The sequence below is a fragment of the Eriocheir sinensis genome, chromosome 69 (genome assembly GCF_024679095.1).
Source record: "Eriocheir sinensis breed Jianghai 21 chromosome 69, ASM2467909v1, whole genome shotgun sequence".
In the NCBI taxonomy this organism is placed as follows: domain Eukaryota; kingdom Metazoa; phylum Arthropoda; class Malacostraca; order Decapoda; family Varunidae; genus Eriocheir; species Eriocheir sinensis.
In genome coordinates, this window is record NC_066577.1 from 1,759,919 (window position 1) to 1,779,745 (window position 19,827).

Genomic DNA, 19,827 nt, shown 5'->3' on the forward strand with positions numbered 1-19,827 from the left:
CACCACACTGCCATGGCGTCGTGTAACAAGTCCCGCCAAGCAAATAAAGCGACTTCGCGCCTGCGCGTCTCGTTCACGATACCTTACCAGGATTAAATAAATTAACGATCAATAATTATCACTTAAGTTTATAAATAAAGACGCTTATTGAAGTAACTATTTAGCAACGTGTATAAAAATAATTGTAAGAAGTCCGCAGTCACTTGTTGCCATGACAACGTTGACCGCTTTCTGTTCTGTGATCGGTGATCGGAAGTTGGTTTGTGAAGTTCCGATCTCCACAGTCCGATTACCTTTTACAAAGATTATCCAATCTTTGCACTCCGATCGCCAAGTGCTGTTCCGATCAAATCGGAAGATCGGACAACGGGCCACACTTGGGACAGGAAGGAGGGGAGGCCAGGTGTGGACGGGCACACTTGGGACAGGAAGGAGGGAGGCCAGGTGTGGACGGCCACACTTGGGACAGGAAGGAGGGGAGGCCAGGGTGTGGACGGCCACACTTGGGACAGGAAGGAGAGGCAGGGTGTGGACGGGCCACACTTGGGACAGGAAGGAGGGGAGGGCCAGGGTGTGGACGGCCACACTTGGGGACAGGAAGGAGGAGGGCCAGGTGTGGACGGCTACACTTAGGACAGGAAGGAGGGGAGGCCAGGTGTGGACGGGCTACACTTGGGACAGGAAGGAGGGGAGGGCCAGGTGTGGACGGCCACACTTGGGACAGGAAGGAGGAGGCCAGGTGTGGACGGCCACACTGGGACAGGAAGGAGGGAGGGCCAGGGTGTGGCTACACACTTAGGGACAGGAAAGGAGGGAGGCCAGGTGTGGACGGCTACACTGGGACAGGAAGGAGGGGAGGCCAGGGTGTGGACGGCCACTTGGGACAGGAAGGAGGGAGGGCCAGGTGTGGACGGCCACACTTGGGACAGGAAGGAGGAGGCCAGGGTGTGGACGGCTCACACTTAGGGACAGGAAGGAGGGGAGGCCAGGTGTGGACGGCCACACTTGGGACAGGAAGGAGGGGAGGCCAGGTGTGGACGGGCTACACTTAGGACAGGAAGGAGGGGAGGCCAGGGTGTGGACAGGTTACACTTGGGACAGGAAGGAGGGGAGGCCAGGGTGTGGACGGCCACACTTGGGACAGGAAGGAGGAGGCCAGGGTGTGGATGGGCTACACTTGGGATGGGAAGGAGGGGAGGGCCAGGGTGTGGACGGGCCACACTGGGACAGGAAGGAGGGGAGGCCAGGGTGTGGACGGGCCACACTTGGGACAGGAAGGAGGGAGGCCAGGTGTGGACGGGCCACACTTGGGACAGAAAGAGGGAGGCCAGGTGTGTGGACGGGCCACACTTAGGACAGGAAGGAGGGGAGGGCCAGGTGTGGACAGGCTACACTTGGGACAGGAAGGAGGAGGGCCAGGGTGTGGATGGGCTACACTTGGGACAGGAAGGAGGAGGGCCAGGGTGTGGATGGGCTACACTTGGGATGGGAAGGAGGGGAGGGCCAGGGTGGACGGGCCACACTTGGGACAGGAAGGAGGGGAGGCCAGGTGGACGGGGCTACACTTGGGACAGGAAGGAGGGGAGGCCAGGGTGTGGACGGCCACACTTGGGACAGGAAGGAGGAGGCCAGGGTGTGGACGGCTACACTTGGGACAGGAAGGAGGGGAGGCCAGGGTGTGGACGGGCTACACTTGGGACAGGAAGAACACAAAGGAACACAAAGGAACACAAAGGAAGAACAAATAACAGCAGACCTGCTGGTCTTACGAGGTTGTTTGTGACAAGCTACACTAACTATCTAATCAAAGGTGGAAGATCAAGGACAGCAAAGGCGAAGGCTCTCCCACCCCCATCCCTCCAGCCAAAGCTGGCAGGAAAGGAAAAGAACCATGCAGCATGGAAAACTGCATGGAAATTATGTAGGAAAGAGGAAAGAACTACCATTACTGCTACCACTAACCGGGCGATAAAAGTGACAAGGACACCAGTATTCGAAAGAACTTAACGTTATTACGACAATGAGTAATATCTTAGTTGCTGGTTGGATTCAAAACACTTGTCTAATCTATTCTTGAAGGCCGTAACTGTTGTACTATCAACGACATAACAAGGTAGAGAGTTCCAAACATTAACAACTCGATTGAAGAAGTGTTTAGCTTCGTGCGACGAGAATCTTTTACCACTTATCTTCAAATTGTGATTTCTTCTTGTTCTATTTGATCGATCAATTGTAAAGTAATCTTCCGCATTAATATCACTGAATCCTTTGAACATTTTAAACACTTCTATTAGATCGCCTCGCATTCTTCGTTTTGATAGGCTGAATAAATTTACTTCTTTAAGCCTTTGTTCATATGACAAATTTCTCAACCTAGGAATCATCTTTGTTACTCTTCGTTGGACCCGTTCCAACTTTTCTATGTCTTTTCTGTAGGGAGACCAAAACTGTACACAGTACTCTAGACGGGGTCGAACCAACGAATTATACAGTTTTAATATTACTTTTTCCGATTTATTATTAAAGACTCGCCCGATGAAGCCAACCAATTTATTTGCAGTTTTAACTACCTCTGAACAATGCTGACCGGGCTTTAAATCGCTTGATATAGTGATTCCAAGATCCTTTTCCTTACTTACTGCAGAAAGTTGTTGGCCATTCATTACGTACCGAACGCGATTGTTATTTTTTCCGATGTGCAACACTTTACATTTGTCAACGTTAAATTTCATTTGCCATTGATTGGCCCAACGTGCAAGTCGATCTATATCTGATTGTAAAGCTTCTTCGTCGAGTATCGCAGTTACTTTACTAGCAATTTTTGTGTCATCAGCAAATTTTGATACTTTGCAAGTGAGCCCATCATCGATATCATTAACATAAATTAAGAAGAGCATGGGGCCAAGCACTGATCCTTGAGGTACGCCGCTTTTGACATCGAGCCAGTTAGATGTAACACCGTTTAGAACTACTCTCTGTTTCCGCTCAGAGAGCCAGTCCGCAAGCCAATTGTGAATGTTACCTGAGATACCGTGCGCCAATAGTTTGCTGAGCAATCGTTGGTGGGGGACCTTATCAAATGCCTTTTGAAAATCCAGATATATGATATCTACTGATCTGCTTTCATCGAACACCTCAAAAATATAGTGAAAAAAATCAAGTAAGTTAGTCAAACACGAACGTTTTCTACGGAAGCCATGTTGCGAATTATTTATTATATTATTTTCTTCGAAGAATTTCACCATATTGTCGCGAATGATAGTCTCCATTAACTTACAAACAATAGATGTCAGGCTAATTGGTCGATAGTTTCCTGGATGAGACTTGTCCCCTTTTGAAAATTGGTGTGACATTTGCAAGTTTCAATCCGACGGCAAGTAGGCGGTGGCTGAACAGATAGCAAGACGGCCCCGCATTCAGGAGGACGCGAGTTCAATCCCCGACTGGTGCCAAAAAGCTTTGATTTTTCAGCCGCCGCCGAGTGGCTTAAAACTACCCACATGCTGTCCAGAAGACCACCTATCAACCCGGACTCTAGATTCTAGGATTAAAGATGAGCTCCGGGAGGGCAGCATGAGCCAATGCAAGATGGCGCCACTATAAACACTCGGCTGCGCCAGAACGGGCTGGGCCGACTGATTGATCCACTGGAAGAAGCCTACCGGCGCAATAACGTAATATATATATATATATATATATGTATGTATATATATATATCTATATATATATATATATATATATATATATATATTTTTTTTTTTTTTTTTTTTTTACGTCGTGTCCTATTGCGCCGGTAGGTTTCTTCCCGGTGGATCCTGAATTCCTGATGGTCGGTCCAAGGCTTCTTCCCGGTGGGGAGAAGATAGGTAAGAAGAAAAAGAAGAAGGGAAGGAGGAGGAGGAGGAGGAGGAGATGGAGAAGATAGGTAAGAAGTAAAAGAAGAAGGGAAGGAGGAGGAGGAGGAGGAGGAGGAGGAGGAGGAGGAGGAGGAGATGGAGAAGATAGGTAAGAAGTAAAAGAAGAAGGGAAGGAGGAGGAGGAGGAGGAGGAGGAGATGGAGAAGATAGGTAAGAAGTAAAAGAAGAAGGGAAGGAGGAGGAGGAGGAGGAGGAGGAGGAGGAGGAGGAGGAGGAGGAGGAGGAGGAGGAGGAGATGGAGAAGATAGGTAAGAAGTAAAAGAAGAAGGGAAGGAGGAGGAGGAGGAGGAGGAGGAGATGGAGAAGATAGGTAAGAAGTAAAAGAAGAAGGGAAGGAGGAGGAAGAGGAGGAGGAGAAGATAGGTAAGAAGTAAAAGAAGAAGGGAAGGAGGAGGAGGAGGAGGAGGAGGAGATGGAGAAGATAGGTAAGAAGTAAAAGAAGAAGGGAAGGAGGAGGAGGAGGAGATGGAGAAGATAGGTAAGAAGTAAAAGAAGAAGGGAAGGAAGAGGAGGAGGAGGAGGAGATGGAGAAGATAGGTAAGAAGTAAAAGAAGAAGGGAAGGAAGAGGAGGAGGAGGAGATGGAGAAGATAGGTAAGAAGTAAAAGAAGAAGGAAAGGAAGAGGAGGAGGAGGAGAAGATGGAGAAGATAGGTAAGAAGTAAAAGAAGAAGGGAAGGAAGAGGAGGAGGAGGAGGAGATGGAGAAGATAAGTAAGAAGTAAAAGAAGAAGGGAAGAAGGAGGAGGAGGAAGAGGAGGAGGAGATGGAGAAGATAGGTAAGAAGTAAAAGAAGAAGGGAAGGAGGAGGAGGAGGAGGAGGAAGAGGAGATGGAGAAGATAGGTAAGAAGTAAAAGAAGAAGGGAAGGAGGAGGAGGAGGAGGAGGAGGAGGAGATGGAGAAGATAGGTAAGAAGTAAAAGAAGAAGGGAAGGAGGAGGAGGAGGAGGAGGAGATGGAGAAGATAGGTAAGAAGTAAAAGAAGAAGGGAAGGAGGAGGAGGAGGAGGAGGAGGAGGAGGAGATGGAGAAGATAGGTAAGTAAAAGAAGAAGGGAAGAAGGAGGAGGAGGAGGAGGAGGAGGAGATGGAGAAGATAGGTAAGAAGTAAAAGAAGAAGGGAAGGAGGAGGAGGAGGAGGAGGAGGAGGAGGAGGAGATGGAGAAGATAGGTAAGAAGTAAAAGAAGAAGGGAAGGAGGAGGAGGAGGAGGAGGAGATGGAGAAGATAAGTAAGAAGTAAAAGAAGAAGGGAAGGAAGAGGAGGAGGAGGAGGAGGAGATGGAGAAGATAGGTAAGAAGTAAAAGAAGAAGGGAAGGAGGAGGAGGAGGAGGAGGAGGAGGAGGAGGAGGAGAAGATAAGTAAGAAGTAAAAGAAGAAGGGAAGGAAGAGGAGGAGGAGGAGGAGATGGAGAAGATAGGTAAGAAGTAAAAGAAGAAGGGAAGGAAGAGGAGGAGGAGGAGGAGGAGGAGGAGATGGAGAAGATAAGTAAGAAGTAAAAGAAGAAGGGAAGGAAGAGGAGGAGGAGGAGGAGATGGAGAAGATAGGTAAGAAGTAAAAGAAGAAGGGAAGGAAGAGGAGGAGGAGGAGGAGGAGGAGGAGGAGGAGGAGATGGAGAAGATAAGTAAGAAGTAAAAGAAGAAGGGAAGGAAGAGGAGGAGGAGGAGGAGATGGAGAAGATAGGTAAGAAGTAAAAGAAGAAGGGAAGGAGGAGGAGGAGGAGGAGGAGATGGAGAAGATAAGTAAGAAGTAAAAGAAGAAGGGAAGGAAGAGGAGGAGGAGGAGATGGAGAAGATAGGTAAGAAGTAAAAGAAGAAGGGAAGGAGGAGGAGGAGGAGGAGGAGGAGATGGAGAAGATAAGTAAGAAGTAAAAGAAGAAGGGAAGGAAGAGGAGGAGGAGGAGGAGATGGAGAAGATAAGTAAGAAGTAAAAGAAGAAGGGAAGGAGGAGGAGGAGGAGGAGGAGATGGAGAAGATAGGTAAGAAGTAAAAGAAGAAGGGAAGGAGGAGGAGGAGAAGATAAGTAAGAAGTAAAAGAAGAAGGGAAGGAGGAGGAGGAGGAGGAGGAGTCGATACATAGGAATACATAGGAAGAATAGACACCAGAAGACCTATCGGTCTATGGCGAGGGTGTCTGTTTTCTACCGCTACTTCTCTATGTCTTTCTTCATTTTTTCTTACAATTTTTCTTTTAATTCTTTCCTTTCTCTCCAGAGGGTCCAGTTTGACAGTCCTGCACCCGAGTCTGTCAGCGGGCGAACCAAACCCTGTGTCTCCTTTGCTGTATAACCTTGCAACCATAAACCATCAAGCAACCAACACCCTCGCAGCCTTGACCGTGCCCGCAACCGCCTCTTCCTTCCACTTAACCATAGCCACCAACCCGGATCCTCAGCAGTAGGTTGTGTTGTGGGAAGCAGCAAGCAGGAGAGGTTCAACTTGCATAAGTCTTCTACATTTCCCTCACCGCTGTTGTTTATGTGTCCTGTTCGGCGGCAGGGCTGGCATGCAAACATTTCTTTTGTGGGAGTTGTGAGGGGCATTTCCAGGGCTAGTCTAATGACCCTGGTGGTAGTCTGACCCTTCTTCTGTACCATGAACCTGATAAAACACACTCTTCTGTACCATGAACCTGATAAAACACACTCTTCTGTACCATGAACCTGATAAAACACACTCTTCTGTACCATGAACCTGATAAAACACTCTTCTGTACCATGAACCTGATAAAACACACTCTTCTGTACCGTGAACCTGATAAAACACACTCTTCTGTACCATGAACCTGATAAAACACACTCTTCTGAACCGTGAACCTAATAAAACACACTCTTCTGTACCATGAACCTGATAAAACACACTCTTCTGTACCATGAACCTGATAAAACACACTCTTCTGTACCATGAACCTGATAAAACACACTCTTCTGTACCATGAACCTGATAAAACACACTCTTCTGTACCATGAACCTGATAAAACACTCTTCTGTACCATGAACCTGATAAAACACTCTTCTGTACCGTGAACCTGATAAAACACTCTTCTGTACCATGAACCTGATAAAACACACTCTTCTGTACCATGAACCTGATAAAACACACTCTTCTGTACCATGAACCTGATAAAACACACTCTTCTGTACCATGAACCTGATAAAACACACTCTTCTGTACCATGAACCTGATAAAACACACTCTTCTGTACCATGAACCTGATAAAACACACTCATCTGTACCATGAACCTGATAAAACACACTCTTATGTACCGTGAACCTGATAAAACACACTCTTCTGTACCGTGAACCTGATAAAACACTCTTCTGTACCATGAACCTGATACAACACTCTTCTGTACCGTGAACCTGATAAAACACTCTTCTGTACCATGAACCTGATAAAACACTCTTCTGTACCGTGAACCTGATAAAACACACTCTTCTGTACCATGAACCTGATAAAACACTCTTCTGAACCGTGAACCTGATAAAACACACTCTTCTGTACCATGAACCTGATAAAACACACTCTTCTGTACCGTGAACCTGATAAAACACTCTTCTGTACCATGAACCTGATAAAACACACTCTTCTGTAACATGAACCTGATAAAACACACTCTTCTGTACCGTGAACCTGATAAAACACACTCTTCTGAACCGTGAACCTGATAAAACACACTCTTCTGTACCATGAACCTGATAACACACACTCTTCTGTACCGTGAACCTGATAAAACACTCTTCTGTACCGTGAACCTGATAAAACACTCTTCTGTACCATGAACCTGATAAAACACACTCTTCTGAACCGTGAACCTGATAAAACACACTCTTCTGTACCGTGAACCTGATAAAACACACTCTTCTGTACCGTGAACCTGATAAAACACTCTTCTGTACCGTGAACCTGATAAAACACTCTTCTGTACCGTGAACCTGATAAAACACTCTTCTGTACCGTGAACCTGATAAAACACACTCTTCTGTACCATGAACCTGATAAAACACACTCTTCTGAACTGTGAACCTAATAAAACACACTCTTCTGTACCATGAACCTGATAAAACACACTCTTCTGTACCGTGAACCTGATAAAACACACTCTTCTGTACCATGAACCTGATAAAACACACTATTCTGAACCGTGAACCTGATAAAACACACTCTTCTATACCATGAACCTGATAAAACACTCTTCTGTACCGTGAACCTGATAAAACACACTCTTCGGTACCATGAACCTGATAAAACACACTCTTCTGTACCATGAACCTGATAAAACACACTCTTCGGTACCATGAACCTGATAAAACACACTCTTCTGTACCATGAACCTGATAAAACACACTCTTCTGTACCATGAACCTGATAAAACAGTCTTCTGTACCGTGAACCTGATAAAACACACTCTTCTGTACCATGAACCTGATAAAACACACTCTTCTGTACCGTGAACCTGATAAAACACACTCTTCTATACCATGAACCTGATAAAACACTCTTCTGTACCGTGAACCTGATAAAACACACTCTTCTGTACCATGAACCTGATAAAACACACTCTTCTGTACCATGAACCTGATAAAACACACTCTTCTGTACCGTGAACCTGATAAAACACACTCTTCTGTACCATGAACCTGATAAAACACACTCTTCTGTACCATGAACCTGATAAAACACACTCTTCTGTACCGTGAACCTGATAAAACACTCTTCTGTACCATGAACCTGATAAAACACACTCTTCTGTACCGTGAACCTGATAAAACACACTCTTCTGTACCGTGAACCTGATAAAACACTCTTCTGTACCATGAACCTGATAAAACACTCTTCTGTACCATGAACCTGATAAAACACACTCTTCTGCACCATGAACCTGATAAAACACTCTTCTGTACCGTGAACCTGATAAAACACTCTTCTGTACCGTGAACCTGATAACACACACTCTTCTGTACCATGAACCTGATAAAACACACTCTTCTGTACCATGAACCTGATAAAACACTCTTGATATGAGAGGTGGAAGAGACTACCCTTTCGTCACCCAAGGCTTTCCTAGGAGTTTGGGAGATATCCAGGGGTACTTCAATGACCCTGGTGGTAGTCTGACACTTCCTCTGCACCATGAACCTGATAAAACACACTCTTCTGTACCATGAACCTGATAAAACACTCTTAATGTGAGAGGCGGAAAAGTCAAGCGAGGGTCATAACCTTGAACCCCTCGTCACCCAAGCACATGTTTCACAAGGCTTTCCTAGGAGTTTGGGGGATATCCAGGGGTACTTCAATGACCCTGGTGGTAGTCTGACCCTTCCCCTGTACCATGAACCTGATAAAACACTCATAGAGAACCCGATCTATCCCCTTTTGGGTCTTCGTAAATGGTTGATGTGAGGCGCGGAAGCATATACGAACACCTACAGGACCAGATTTTAGAAGGAATGACCCCACATTGATGTCGTCTCAGTAAGAAATCATTAAAATACCTCTTCTCCTCCTCCTTTTCCTCCTCCTCCTTTCAGGTTCTCTCCTTCCTTCCTTCTTTTTCTATACTGTCCTTCCTTCCTTCCTTGGTCAGCTAAAGCGACTCTCTCTCTCTCTCTCTCTGTGTGTGTTCAATTTGCACTTTTCAACATTTGTCATCAACTTTATTTTATTATTATTATTTACATTTTCATGACTACATATTTTTTCTTCTAGTTTATGAAGACTTGACACACACACACACACACACACTCTCACTCTCTCTCTCTCTCTCTCTCTCTCCACACCCTTCCCACACGTTCTTACAAGTTCCCAATGCGTCTTAACATGTCTTAACACTGAACCTTCCCTTCCTGTCTGTCTGTCTTAACACTGAACCTTCCCTTCCTGTCTGTCTGTCTTAACACTGAACCTTCCCTTCCTGTCTGTCTGTCTTAACACTGAACCTTCCTTCCTGTCTGTCTGTCTTAACACTGAACCTTCCCTTCCTGTCTGTCTGTCTTAACACTGAACCTTCCCTTCCTGTCTGTCTGTCTTAACACTGAACCTTCCCTTCCTGTCTGTCTGTCTTAACACTGAACCTTCCCTTCCTGTCTGTCTGTCTTAACACTGAACCTTCCCTTCCTGTCTGTCTGTCTTAACACTGAACCTTCCCTTCCTGTCTGTCTGTCTTAACACTGAACCTTCCCTTCCTGTCTGTCTGTCTTAACACTGAACCTTCCCTTCCTGTCTGTCTGTCTTAACACTGAACCTTCCCTTCCTGTCTGTCTGTCTTAACACTGAACCTTCCCTTCCTGTCTGTCTGTCTTAACACTGAACCTTCCCTTCCTGTCTGTCTGTGAACCCAAGCACCTATCATTAGTCTCATTGAAACTTGATCTATACTAACATGACATTCCTCTCTCTCTCTCTCTCTCTCTCACACAGAACACAAAAGAATAGCAGCTTGGTTTGTGCCTTGAGGGGCCTACCACGCAGCACATGCCACCACCACCAGCGCCACCACCACCCATCCGGCAAGGCTTTTTTTTTCTTTTTCTTTCGGTTGACTCCCTTACATCCTTTTTTTCTCTTCCTTCCTTCCTTCCTTCCTTCCTTCTTTTCTTTCTTACCTTGTTCCCTCTCCTTCCTTTCCTCTTCCCTTTCGTTTTCCTCCCTCCCTTCCTTCTCTTCTACTTCTTTTAATTTCTTCTCAACGCTCCATCTCTTCCTCCCTTTCCTTCCCTCCCTTCCCTTCCACACACTTCCTTACAATTCTATTCAGTGTGTTAGTGGGTCACATTCTTAGATATTTCATCACCCTGGCAAACACACTTGACAGGGCTTTCCTAGGAGTTGTGGGGGCATTTCCTGGGGTAGTTTTATGCCCCTGGTGGTAGTGTGACCCTTCCTCCGTGCCTTCAACCTAAAATACTTATACATCCTTCATACAGAACAATGATTTTTTGGTGTTCTGTGACTGTAACACTTTCCTTCCTTCCTTCCTTCCTTCCCTCCTCTGTTGGCCAAGTGAAGCACCCCTTCCAACACTCCTCCTTATCTTTCTTTCTTTCTTGGTTGCGATACTTCAGTGGTGGTGGTGGTGGTGGTGGTGGTGACCCATAGACAGCTTGGATAGGATGGAATTTTGTGTATGCTCAGGCAACTCTCACACACACACACACACACACACACACACACACACACACACACACACACACACACACACACAATATGCAGCACTAAAAATAAACTTATACAAAAGATAAAATACTGACATAAGAACAGACTGAGGAGGAGGTGTGTGCATGGACAGCCACACACACACACACGTACACGCACGCACACACACACGCACTCACACACACACACACACACCCAGCAGGTCACATGTAGTAGTAGTAGTAGTAGTAGTGGTAGTAGTAGTAGTAGTAGTAGTAGTAGTAATAGCAGTAGTACACCACAAAGTGATAGCAGGGATAACACCTCAACATGGAGTGTACACGGTACACATATGTAAGTATTTATACTCTCCCCCGCGCACACGACACCTCGGGGAAGAAACGCACACACACGGGAGGGTCCACACACACACACACACACACACACGCACACAGACATACACACCAGGCCACGCACACACACCACCAGATCAAGAAATCCTTTGGCTCTTAAACACACACACACACACACACACACACACACACACACACACACACACACACACACACACACACACACACACACACACACACACAGATTGGAGTGGCTCTTGTGGCTGTCCCCAGAACACCTCCCAAACCTTCCTTCCTTCCTTCCTTCCTTCCTCCACTAGCACCACATTCCCCTCCCTCCTTCCTTCCTTCCTTCCTCCCTTGCTCCACTAGCACCACATTCCCCTCCTTCCTTCCTTCCTTCCTTCCTTCCTCCCTTCCTCCACTAGCACCACATTCCCCTCCCTTCCTTTGCTAGCACCACATTCCCCTCCCTCCCTCACTTCCTTCTTCCTTTCCTTTTCTTTCTCTCCTTTTTACATCAGCTGCCTTTCCCTCCTTCCTTCCTTCCTTCAAGTCCTTCTCATCATTGCTTTTCCTATCCTTCCTTCCTTCCTTCCTTCTTCCCTCTTTACCTTCCTTCCCATTCCTTCCCTTGCCAGCTCCATCTCTTCCCTCCCCTTCCCTTCCTTGCCATTCCTTCTCTTCCCTTCCTTCCCCTTCCTTCCAGCCTCACACGCCTCTCATACACTCCACCTCTCCTTCCTTCCCATTCCACTCCGTTCCTTCCTTGGTCTGGTCTCGTCGCAGCGGTCTCGGGGTAGGGGGAGGAGCGCAGGGGGTCGGGGAGGGCCACCACACACCCCTTCCATCCCTTGTCAGCTTCCATCCCTCTGTTCCTTGGCATCCACTCCGACACTGGTCTGGGCGCTGTCTCCGTCCATCCCCTCGTGTCCCGCGGTCTTGGGGGTGGGGGAGGAGCGCAGGGGGTGGGGGAGGGCCACCAGCCTTCGCCCTAGCTACTTGCTTTTGTTGGCCAGCTTGCAACGGAACGACCGCTGCTTGGCCATGATGGTGGGCAGGCCCGGCTTGGCACGGCTGCACGGAGGGAGGTTCTGCGCCAGGGCCTCGCTGCCTCCACCTCTGGGGCGGGAAGGGGGACGGGATTAGAATACTGGGGGGGTAGGGTAGGGTAGGGGCATGATAGGGTAGGATAGGGTAGAGTAGGGTAGGATAGGGTAGAGTAGGGTAGGATAGGGTAGGGTAGGTTTGTCTAGGTCAGGTTAGGTTACGGTAGGTTAGCTATGGTTGGGTTAGGTTTGTCTAGGTTAGGTTAGGTTACGGTAGGTTAGCTATGGTTGGGTTAGGTTTGGCTAGGTTAGGTTACATTAGGTTAGGCTAGGCTAGGTTACTTTATTTTTGGCTAGGCTAGGCTAGTTAAAGTTAAGTTAGATGTCTCTGTGTGTGGACTCTGGGAGTTAGGAAAGATGGAGTAAGATCTATTAGGTTAGGTTAGGTTAGGTTAGGTTAGGTTAGGTTAGGTTAGGTCAGAATAGGTTAGGTTATGGGGGAGGGAGGGAGGGAGGGAAGGGGTGGGGGAGGGATGAACATCAGAACCAAAGAGTCTGCAATAGGCCTATGATGGTCTGTACAAGGCAGCTCCTGTGAACCTACCCCACCTAACATAACTGTCCATGAACTTGTCGAATCTATTTTTGAGTGTGACTATTGTATTGGCACTCACTCACCACATGACTGCCAGGCCTGTTCCACTCATCCACCACTCTGTTAGTATTGGCACTCACTCACCACATGACTGCCAGGCCTGTTCCACTCATCCACCACTCTGTTAGTATTGGCACTCACCCACCACATGACTGCCAGGCCTGTTCCACTCATCCACCACTCTGTTAGTATTGGCACTCACTCACCACATGACTGCCAGGCCTGTTCCACTCATCCACCACTCTGTTAGTATTGGCACTCACCACATGACTGCCAGGCCTGTTCCACTCATCCACCACTGTTAGTATTGGCACTCACTCACCACATGACTGCCAGGCCTGTTCCACTCATCCACCACTCTGTTAGTATTGGCACTCACTCACCACATGACTGCCAGGCCTGTTCCACTCATCCACCACTCTGTTAGTATTGGCACTCACTCACCACATGACTGCCAGGCCTGTTCCACTCATCCACCACTCTGTTAGTATTGGCACTCACTCACCACATGACTGCCAGGCCTGTTCCACTCATCCACCACTCTGTTAGTATTGGCACTCACTCACCACATGACTGCCAGGCCTGTTCCACTCATCCACCACTGTTAGTATTGGCACTCACTCACCACATGACTGCCAGGCCTGTTCCACTCATCCACCACTCTGTTAGTATTGGCACTCACTCACCACATGACTGCCAGGCCTGTTCCACTCATCCACCACTCTGTTAGTATTGGCACTCACTCACCACATGACTGCCAGGCCTGTTCCACTCATCCACCACTCTGTTCGTGAACCAATTCTTGCCAATGTCCTTGCTGAATCTGAATTTGTCCAATTTAAACCCATTACTACATGTCCTGCCCGGTTCTCATACCACTAACACCTCATTAACATCCCCGTATTAAAGCCTTTCACCCATTTATTAACCTGGATCAAGTCTCCTCGCACCTTCCCCTTGATAGAGAGTGTAAGTTTAATTGTTTGAGTCTTTCCTCATGTGGCAGTTGGCAAGGGGAGGGAGGGAGGGAGAGGAAGGAGTTACAGGATGGGGGGGGAGAGAGAGAGAGAGAGAGAGAGAGAGAGAGAGAGAGAGAGAGAGAGAGAGAGAGAGAGAGAGAGAGAGAGAGAGAGAGAGAGAGAGAGAGAGAGAGAGAGAGAGAGAGAGTTAAGACTGTGTTATGACTAATCTACTTGTCTGTAATGATAATAATAATAATAATAATAATAATAATAATAATAATAATAATAATAATAATAATAATAATAATAATAATAAGCTGGAAACATATTAGAAGCAAATAATGTAATACTAGAAGCTGGGGGCAGGCAGGGACGAGACACACACACACACACACACACACACACACACACACACACACACACTCTCTTTCTTCATCTATTTGCTGTCTTATCTAACTGTCTACCTATCTGTCTATCTGGCTCTGTGTGTGTGTGTGTGTGTGTGTGTGTGTGTGTTAGGTATGGTTAGGTTAGGTTTGACTAGGTTAGGTTGGGTTAGGTTTGGCTAGGGTAGGTTGGGGATGGTTAGGTTAGGTTGGGTTAGGTTTGGCTAGGGTAGGTTGGGTATGGTTTGGCTAGGGTAGGTTTGTCTAGGGTAGGTTGGGGATGGTTAGGTTAGGTTAGGTTAGGACAGGTTTGGCTAGGTAGGTTGGGATGGTTAGGTAGGTTAGGTGAGGACAGGTTTGGCTAGGGTAGGTTGGGTTAGGTTTGGCTAGGGTAGGATGGGGATGGTTAGGTTAGGTTAGGTTAGGTTTGGCTAGGGTAGGTTAGGTTAGGTTTGGCTAAGGTAGGTTAGGTTAGGTTTGGCTAGGGTAGGTTGGGTTAGGTTTGGCTAGGGTAGGTTGGGTTAGGTTAGGTTAGGTTTGGCTAGGGTAGGTTAGGTTAGGTTTGGCTATGGTAGGTTAGGTTAGGTTTGATTAGGGTAGGTTGGGGATGGTTAGGTTAGGTTAGGTTAGGTTTGGCTAGGGTAGGTTGGGTTAGGTTTGATTAGGGTAGGTTGGGGATGGTTTGGCTAGGGTAGGTTGGGTTAGGTTTGGCTGGGGTAGGTTGGGGATGGTTTGGCTAGGGTAGGTTGGGTTAGGTTTGGCTAGGTCAGTAGGTTGGGGATGGTTTCAGGCTATTCAGGGTAGGGATTGGGTTAGGTTTGGCTAGGCAGGTTGGGTTGGGCTCAATATGGTTTGGCTAGGGTAGGTTAGGTTAGGTTTGGCTAGGGTAGGTTGGGTTAGGTTTGGCTAGGGTAGGTTGGGGATGGTTTGGCTAGGGTAGGTTGGGGGATGGTTTCACTAGGCAGGTAGGTTGGGCTATGGTTGGGCTAGGGTCAATAGGGTTGGGCATGGTTAGTGGCTAGGTTGGGTTGGATGGTTTGGCTGGGGTCAATAGGGTTGGGGATGGTTTGACTGGGCAGGTTGGGTTAGGTTTGGCTAGGGTCAGGGTTGGGTTAGGTTTGGCTGGGGTTGCAGGTTGGGTATGGTTTGGCTAGGTAGGTTGGGTTGGTTTGGTAGGTAGGTTGGGGATGGTTAGGTTAGGTTAGGTTAGGTTTGGCAAGGGTAGGTTGGGTATGGTTTGGCTAGGGTAGGTTGGGTATGGTTTGGCTAGGGTAGGTTGGGTATGGTTTGGCTGGGTTAGATTAGGTTAGGTTGGGTATGGTTAGGTTAGGTTGGGTATGGTTAGGTTAGGTTAGGTTGGGTATGGTTAGGTTAGGTTGGGTATGGTTAGGTTAGGTTTAGTTAGGGTAATTAACCTTTCTAAACTGGTGATAAATACTACAAGCTGCAATTACCCACTGAAAGCCCAGCACCTCTGACTACTGACAACTCCAGCATGTGAATGAAAGTGCAGAGACAGACTCGCTGCGGAAGTTGACAGATACTAATGACGTGTTTACAAAGGTCCAAGAAGATGACAAGAATAATGGTAATACAAGGAGAGAAAGATTAGGAAAGCAAGAAGAAGAAGAAGATGAGGAGGAGAAACAGGGAAAGAGAACACAGAGAAAAAAGATGATGAAAAAGGAACAGAAATTTTAATACTGATAACACACACACACACACACACACACACACACACACACACAATCATACCACCCCCCCTACACACACACGCACACAGACCCCCTCCTCTCTCCCTATGCACACACCCACACCCACACCCACACACACACACCCACACAATCATATCCCCCTCTACACACACCCACACCCACACACACACACCTACACAATCATATCCCCCTCTACACACACCCACACCCACACACACACACCCACACAATCATATCCCCCTCTACACACACACACACCCACACACACACCCCTGCCGCCCCCTGTCTGGCACATACTTACAGCAGGGAATGTTCAGGGACTCATCAAACAGCTACTAAAGGCAACCACTCCCTCAGTACTTCAAGCCACCATCTGTGAACCAAACACACACCATTAGGAGCCATACACACACACACACACACACACACACACACACACACACACACACACACACACACACTCACTAAATAAACACACCATCTCTGAACCAAACACACACCATAACGAGACAGACACACAAAGACACACACACACACACACACACACACACACACACACACACACACTCACTCAGTAATTCAAGCCACCATCTGTGAACAAAACACAAACCATTATGAGACATACACACACACACACACACACACACACACACACACACACACACACACACACACACACACACACACTCCCTCAGTACTCTGTCACCATCTCTAGAACCACACACACACACACACACACTCCCTCAGTACTTCAAGCCACCATCTGTGAACCAAACACACACCATTAGGAGCCATACACACACACACACACACACACACACACACACACACACACACACACACACACACACACACTCCCTCAGTACTTCAAGCCACCATCTGTGAACCAAACACACACCATTAGGAGCCATACACACACACACACACACACACACACACACACACACACACACACACACACACACACACACACACACACACACACACACTCCCTCAGTACTTCAAGTCACCATCTGTGAACCAAACACACACCATTAGGAGCCATACACACACACACACACACACACACACACACACACACTCCCTCAGTGTAGAGTCACCATCCAGAGACACACACACACACACACACACACACACACACACACTCCCTCAGTACTTCAAGTCACCATCTGTGAACCAAACACACCATTAGAGCCACACACACACACACACAAACACACACACACACTCCCTCAGTACTTCAAGCCACCATCTGTGAACCAAACACACACCATTAGGAGCCATACACACACACACACACACACACACACACTCCCTCAGTACTTCAAGTCACCATCTGTGAACCAAACACACACCATTAGGAGCCATACACACACACACACACACACACACACACACACACACACACACACACACTCCCTCAGTACTTCAAGTCACCATCTGTGAACCAAACACACACACACACACACACACACACACACACACACACACACACACACACACACACACACACACACACACACCCGGCCGGTGGCCACTGCTTAGAGCGCTGCGCTGCCAGGCCTGACGGCCCAACAGGGCGGAAGTTAGAGCCCGCCAGATTCTTTCTGTTGACTAGGAGTGCTTATTGTCCCCCCTTGAGCAAGGGGGATGGGACTTGCTCACGTCGGGAGAGTACCTGCTGGCGACTACGAGGCCAACACATGATCAGGCCGTGGTGGTGGTGAATTACACTCAGACACACACACACACACACACACACACACACACACACACACACACACACACACCTCAAATATGTGTCACAGGTGCAAAGCTCAAGTGTAAATGTCATGAGAAATTCATCTGCATTTTTGAGGTCCAAGTATAGTCACGGCACCCTGGCCTGAGGCAGGCACCACCGTGCCCTGGCAGCCTGCTGTGTGGCAGCACCCTGGCCTGAGGCAGGCACCACCGTGCCCTGGCAGCCTGCTGTGTGGCAGCACCCTGGCCTGAGGCAGGCACCACCGTGCCCTGGCAGCCTGCTGTGTGGCAGCACCCTGGCCTGAGGCAGGCACCACCGTGCCCTGGCAGCCTGCCGTGTCGCCGCACCCTCGCCTGTGGCAGCCAACCACGTGCCCTGGCAGCCTGCTGTGTGGCAGCACCCTGGCCTGAGGCAGGCACCACCGTGCCCTGGCAGCCTGCTGTGTGGCGGCGTGCCTGACAGGAGGCTGACTAATGCATGACAGCCACACACAGCAAACACTTGCCTGTGTCAGTAAAACACACCAACAACAAGACACTGTCAATTACAGGCAACTTTGAGTTAGAAATTCTTAGTAGTGAGGCAGCAGCTGTTCTGTTAGTATAAAGGACCGCTGGCTACAGCAGCCTTGGCGCTGTACACCAGCAATAAGGTTATCAGGCTCTAGATTAACAAAACAGCTGTTTGTGACACCAATAATAATTTTCAGGTCAAAATTGTCTGTACTTGTTGGCGTTGGTGCATGGCGGTGAGGGCGTGGCTGCCACCACCACCACCACCACCACCGCCACCACCGGGGCACCTCACAACACACTCACCAGGTTTGTCTTGTTACCTGTTCTTGTTCCTTTATTGAATTCATTTATCTACTGTTGTGTTCTGTTCTGGCGAGGGAGACAACCTGACCCCACTTGTGAGGCTGCGTGTTACAGTGCTGGGGACCTGAGAGCATAGCTGGGCGTTATCGCGATAAGTTATCGCGATACTTTATCGCTGATAACAAAATCGGATTATCGGCCTTCCGCTACTTATTTAAATATACATCGGTATCTTCGTTACTTTTGTAACCAAACTAGCGATAATCGCTACTTTTTTTCCGCCTCTCAGAAAAAACGTTGTCTCCTCCCTACTGCGCATGCATGGCCCGGGTGCCCGGTGTTGTATGAAAAATCTTCGGGCTATGAAATATCTTCGGTGATGAAATTTCATACTTAGATCTTGAAAATTAAAACACTTGGTTATTTTTTTTATGCTACTCAAAAATCAATATATCATAGAGAAAAAACATTTAACTTTGCCCCAAAAATGATTATTCACTGCCTCAAATTTGATATTCCATATTCGTTTGTGACTATGCCATGGTATTGAAGGCATCCGGTGTTGTGTTATTTGATGTCCCATCGTCAAAAGTTGAAAGTTTAAGAACATTGGTCTTCAGGACTGCATGCTCAGACTATTATAGATTTGTACAGTCTCACAATGCTTTTTAACCCATTAAGAGTTGCTGGAAAGCTGAATCAAACATATAAAACATTATCTCTCGCTGTTTCTAGAACGACACTCTGTACATATAAATACAACTCGTACAGAGTGCCGTTCTAGAAACAGCGAGGATGGTGGTAGTGGTACTGTATGTCTGTTTCAGCCTTCCAGCAACTCTTTATTACGGTTTAAAAGCTTTGTGAGACTGTACAGGTCTACGCTTGCTGGTCTGAGCATGCACCGTTCACGAGAGACCAGTGTTTGTAAACAATTTTTGATGGTGGGGACGCCAAATAACACAACACCGGTTCAGGCATTTCTAGTATTACCGTCCATAGGTACGTGTCAACGTGTGGTTTTAAGGTTCTGTAAGTTTCCTAAAATACAGATAATGAAAATTTGAATTCATCAATGTTGTTCTATCTGAAATAT

At 47.5% G+C, this 19,827-nt stretch overlaps 1 protein-coding gene and 1 long non-coding RNA gene across 8 annotated transcripts; both read right to left on the bottom strand.

Moving 5' to 3' along the window:
* Positions 1–5,736: 5,736 nt before the first annotated feature.
* LOC126988359 (uncharacterized) lies at positions 5,737–9,512 on the bottom strand. 7 transcript variants are annotated; one of them, XM_050846418.1, is made up of 5 exons: positions 8,644–9,512; positions 8,491–8,552; positions 7,393–7,483; positions 7,275–7,332; positions 5,737–7,216 (listed from the first exon to the last, which is right to left on the bottom strand). In XM_050846418.1, the coding sequence occupies exons 1-5, from the start codon at positions 9,045–9,047 to the stop codon at positions 6,467–6,469; spliced, it is 1,365 nt and encodes a 454-aa protein (XP_050702375.1). In that variant the 5' UTR covers positions 9,048–9,512; the 3' UTR covers positions 5,737–6,466. The 7 variants fall into 7 exon arrangements, with proteins under 7 accessions (XP_050702375.1, XP_050702374.1, XP_050702378.1 ...); XM_050846417.1 differs by having other exon boundaries at positions 7,970–8,552; XM_050846421.1 differs by having other exon boundaries at positions 8,491–8,583.
* Positions 9,513–9,762: 250 nt separating this feature from the next.
* Positions 9,763–12,511, bottom strand: LOC126988362 (uncharacterized). Its single transcript, XR_007741836.1, has 2 exons — positions 9,888–12,511; positions 9,763–9,854 (listed from the first exon to the last, which is right to left on the bottom strand). It is a non-coding gene; the product is annotated as an uncharacterized LOC126988362 (long non-coding RNA).
* Between the last annotated feature and the right edge of the window lie 7,316 nt (positions 12,512–19,827).

What these genes read in the sequence shown, in the direction of transcription:
- LOC126988359 (XM_050846415.1), bottom strand. Translation starts at nt 9,047, where the DNA reads ATGGTGCAGAGGAAGTGTCAGACTACCACCAGGGTCATTGAAGTACCC. An exon ending in AGAAGAGTGTGTTTTATCAG is followed by an intron (nt 7,333 to 7,392) that starts GTTCACGGTTCA and finishes GTGTTTTATCAG; the next exon opens with GTTCACGGTACAGAAGAGTG. An exon ending in ACAGAAGAGTGTTTTATCAG is followed by an intron (nt 7,217 to 7,274) that starts GTTCACGGTACA and finishes GTGTTTTATCAG; the next exon opens with GTTCACGGTACAGAAGAGTG.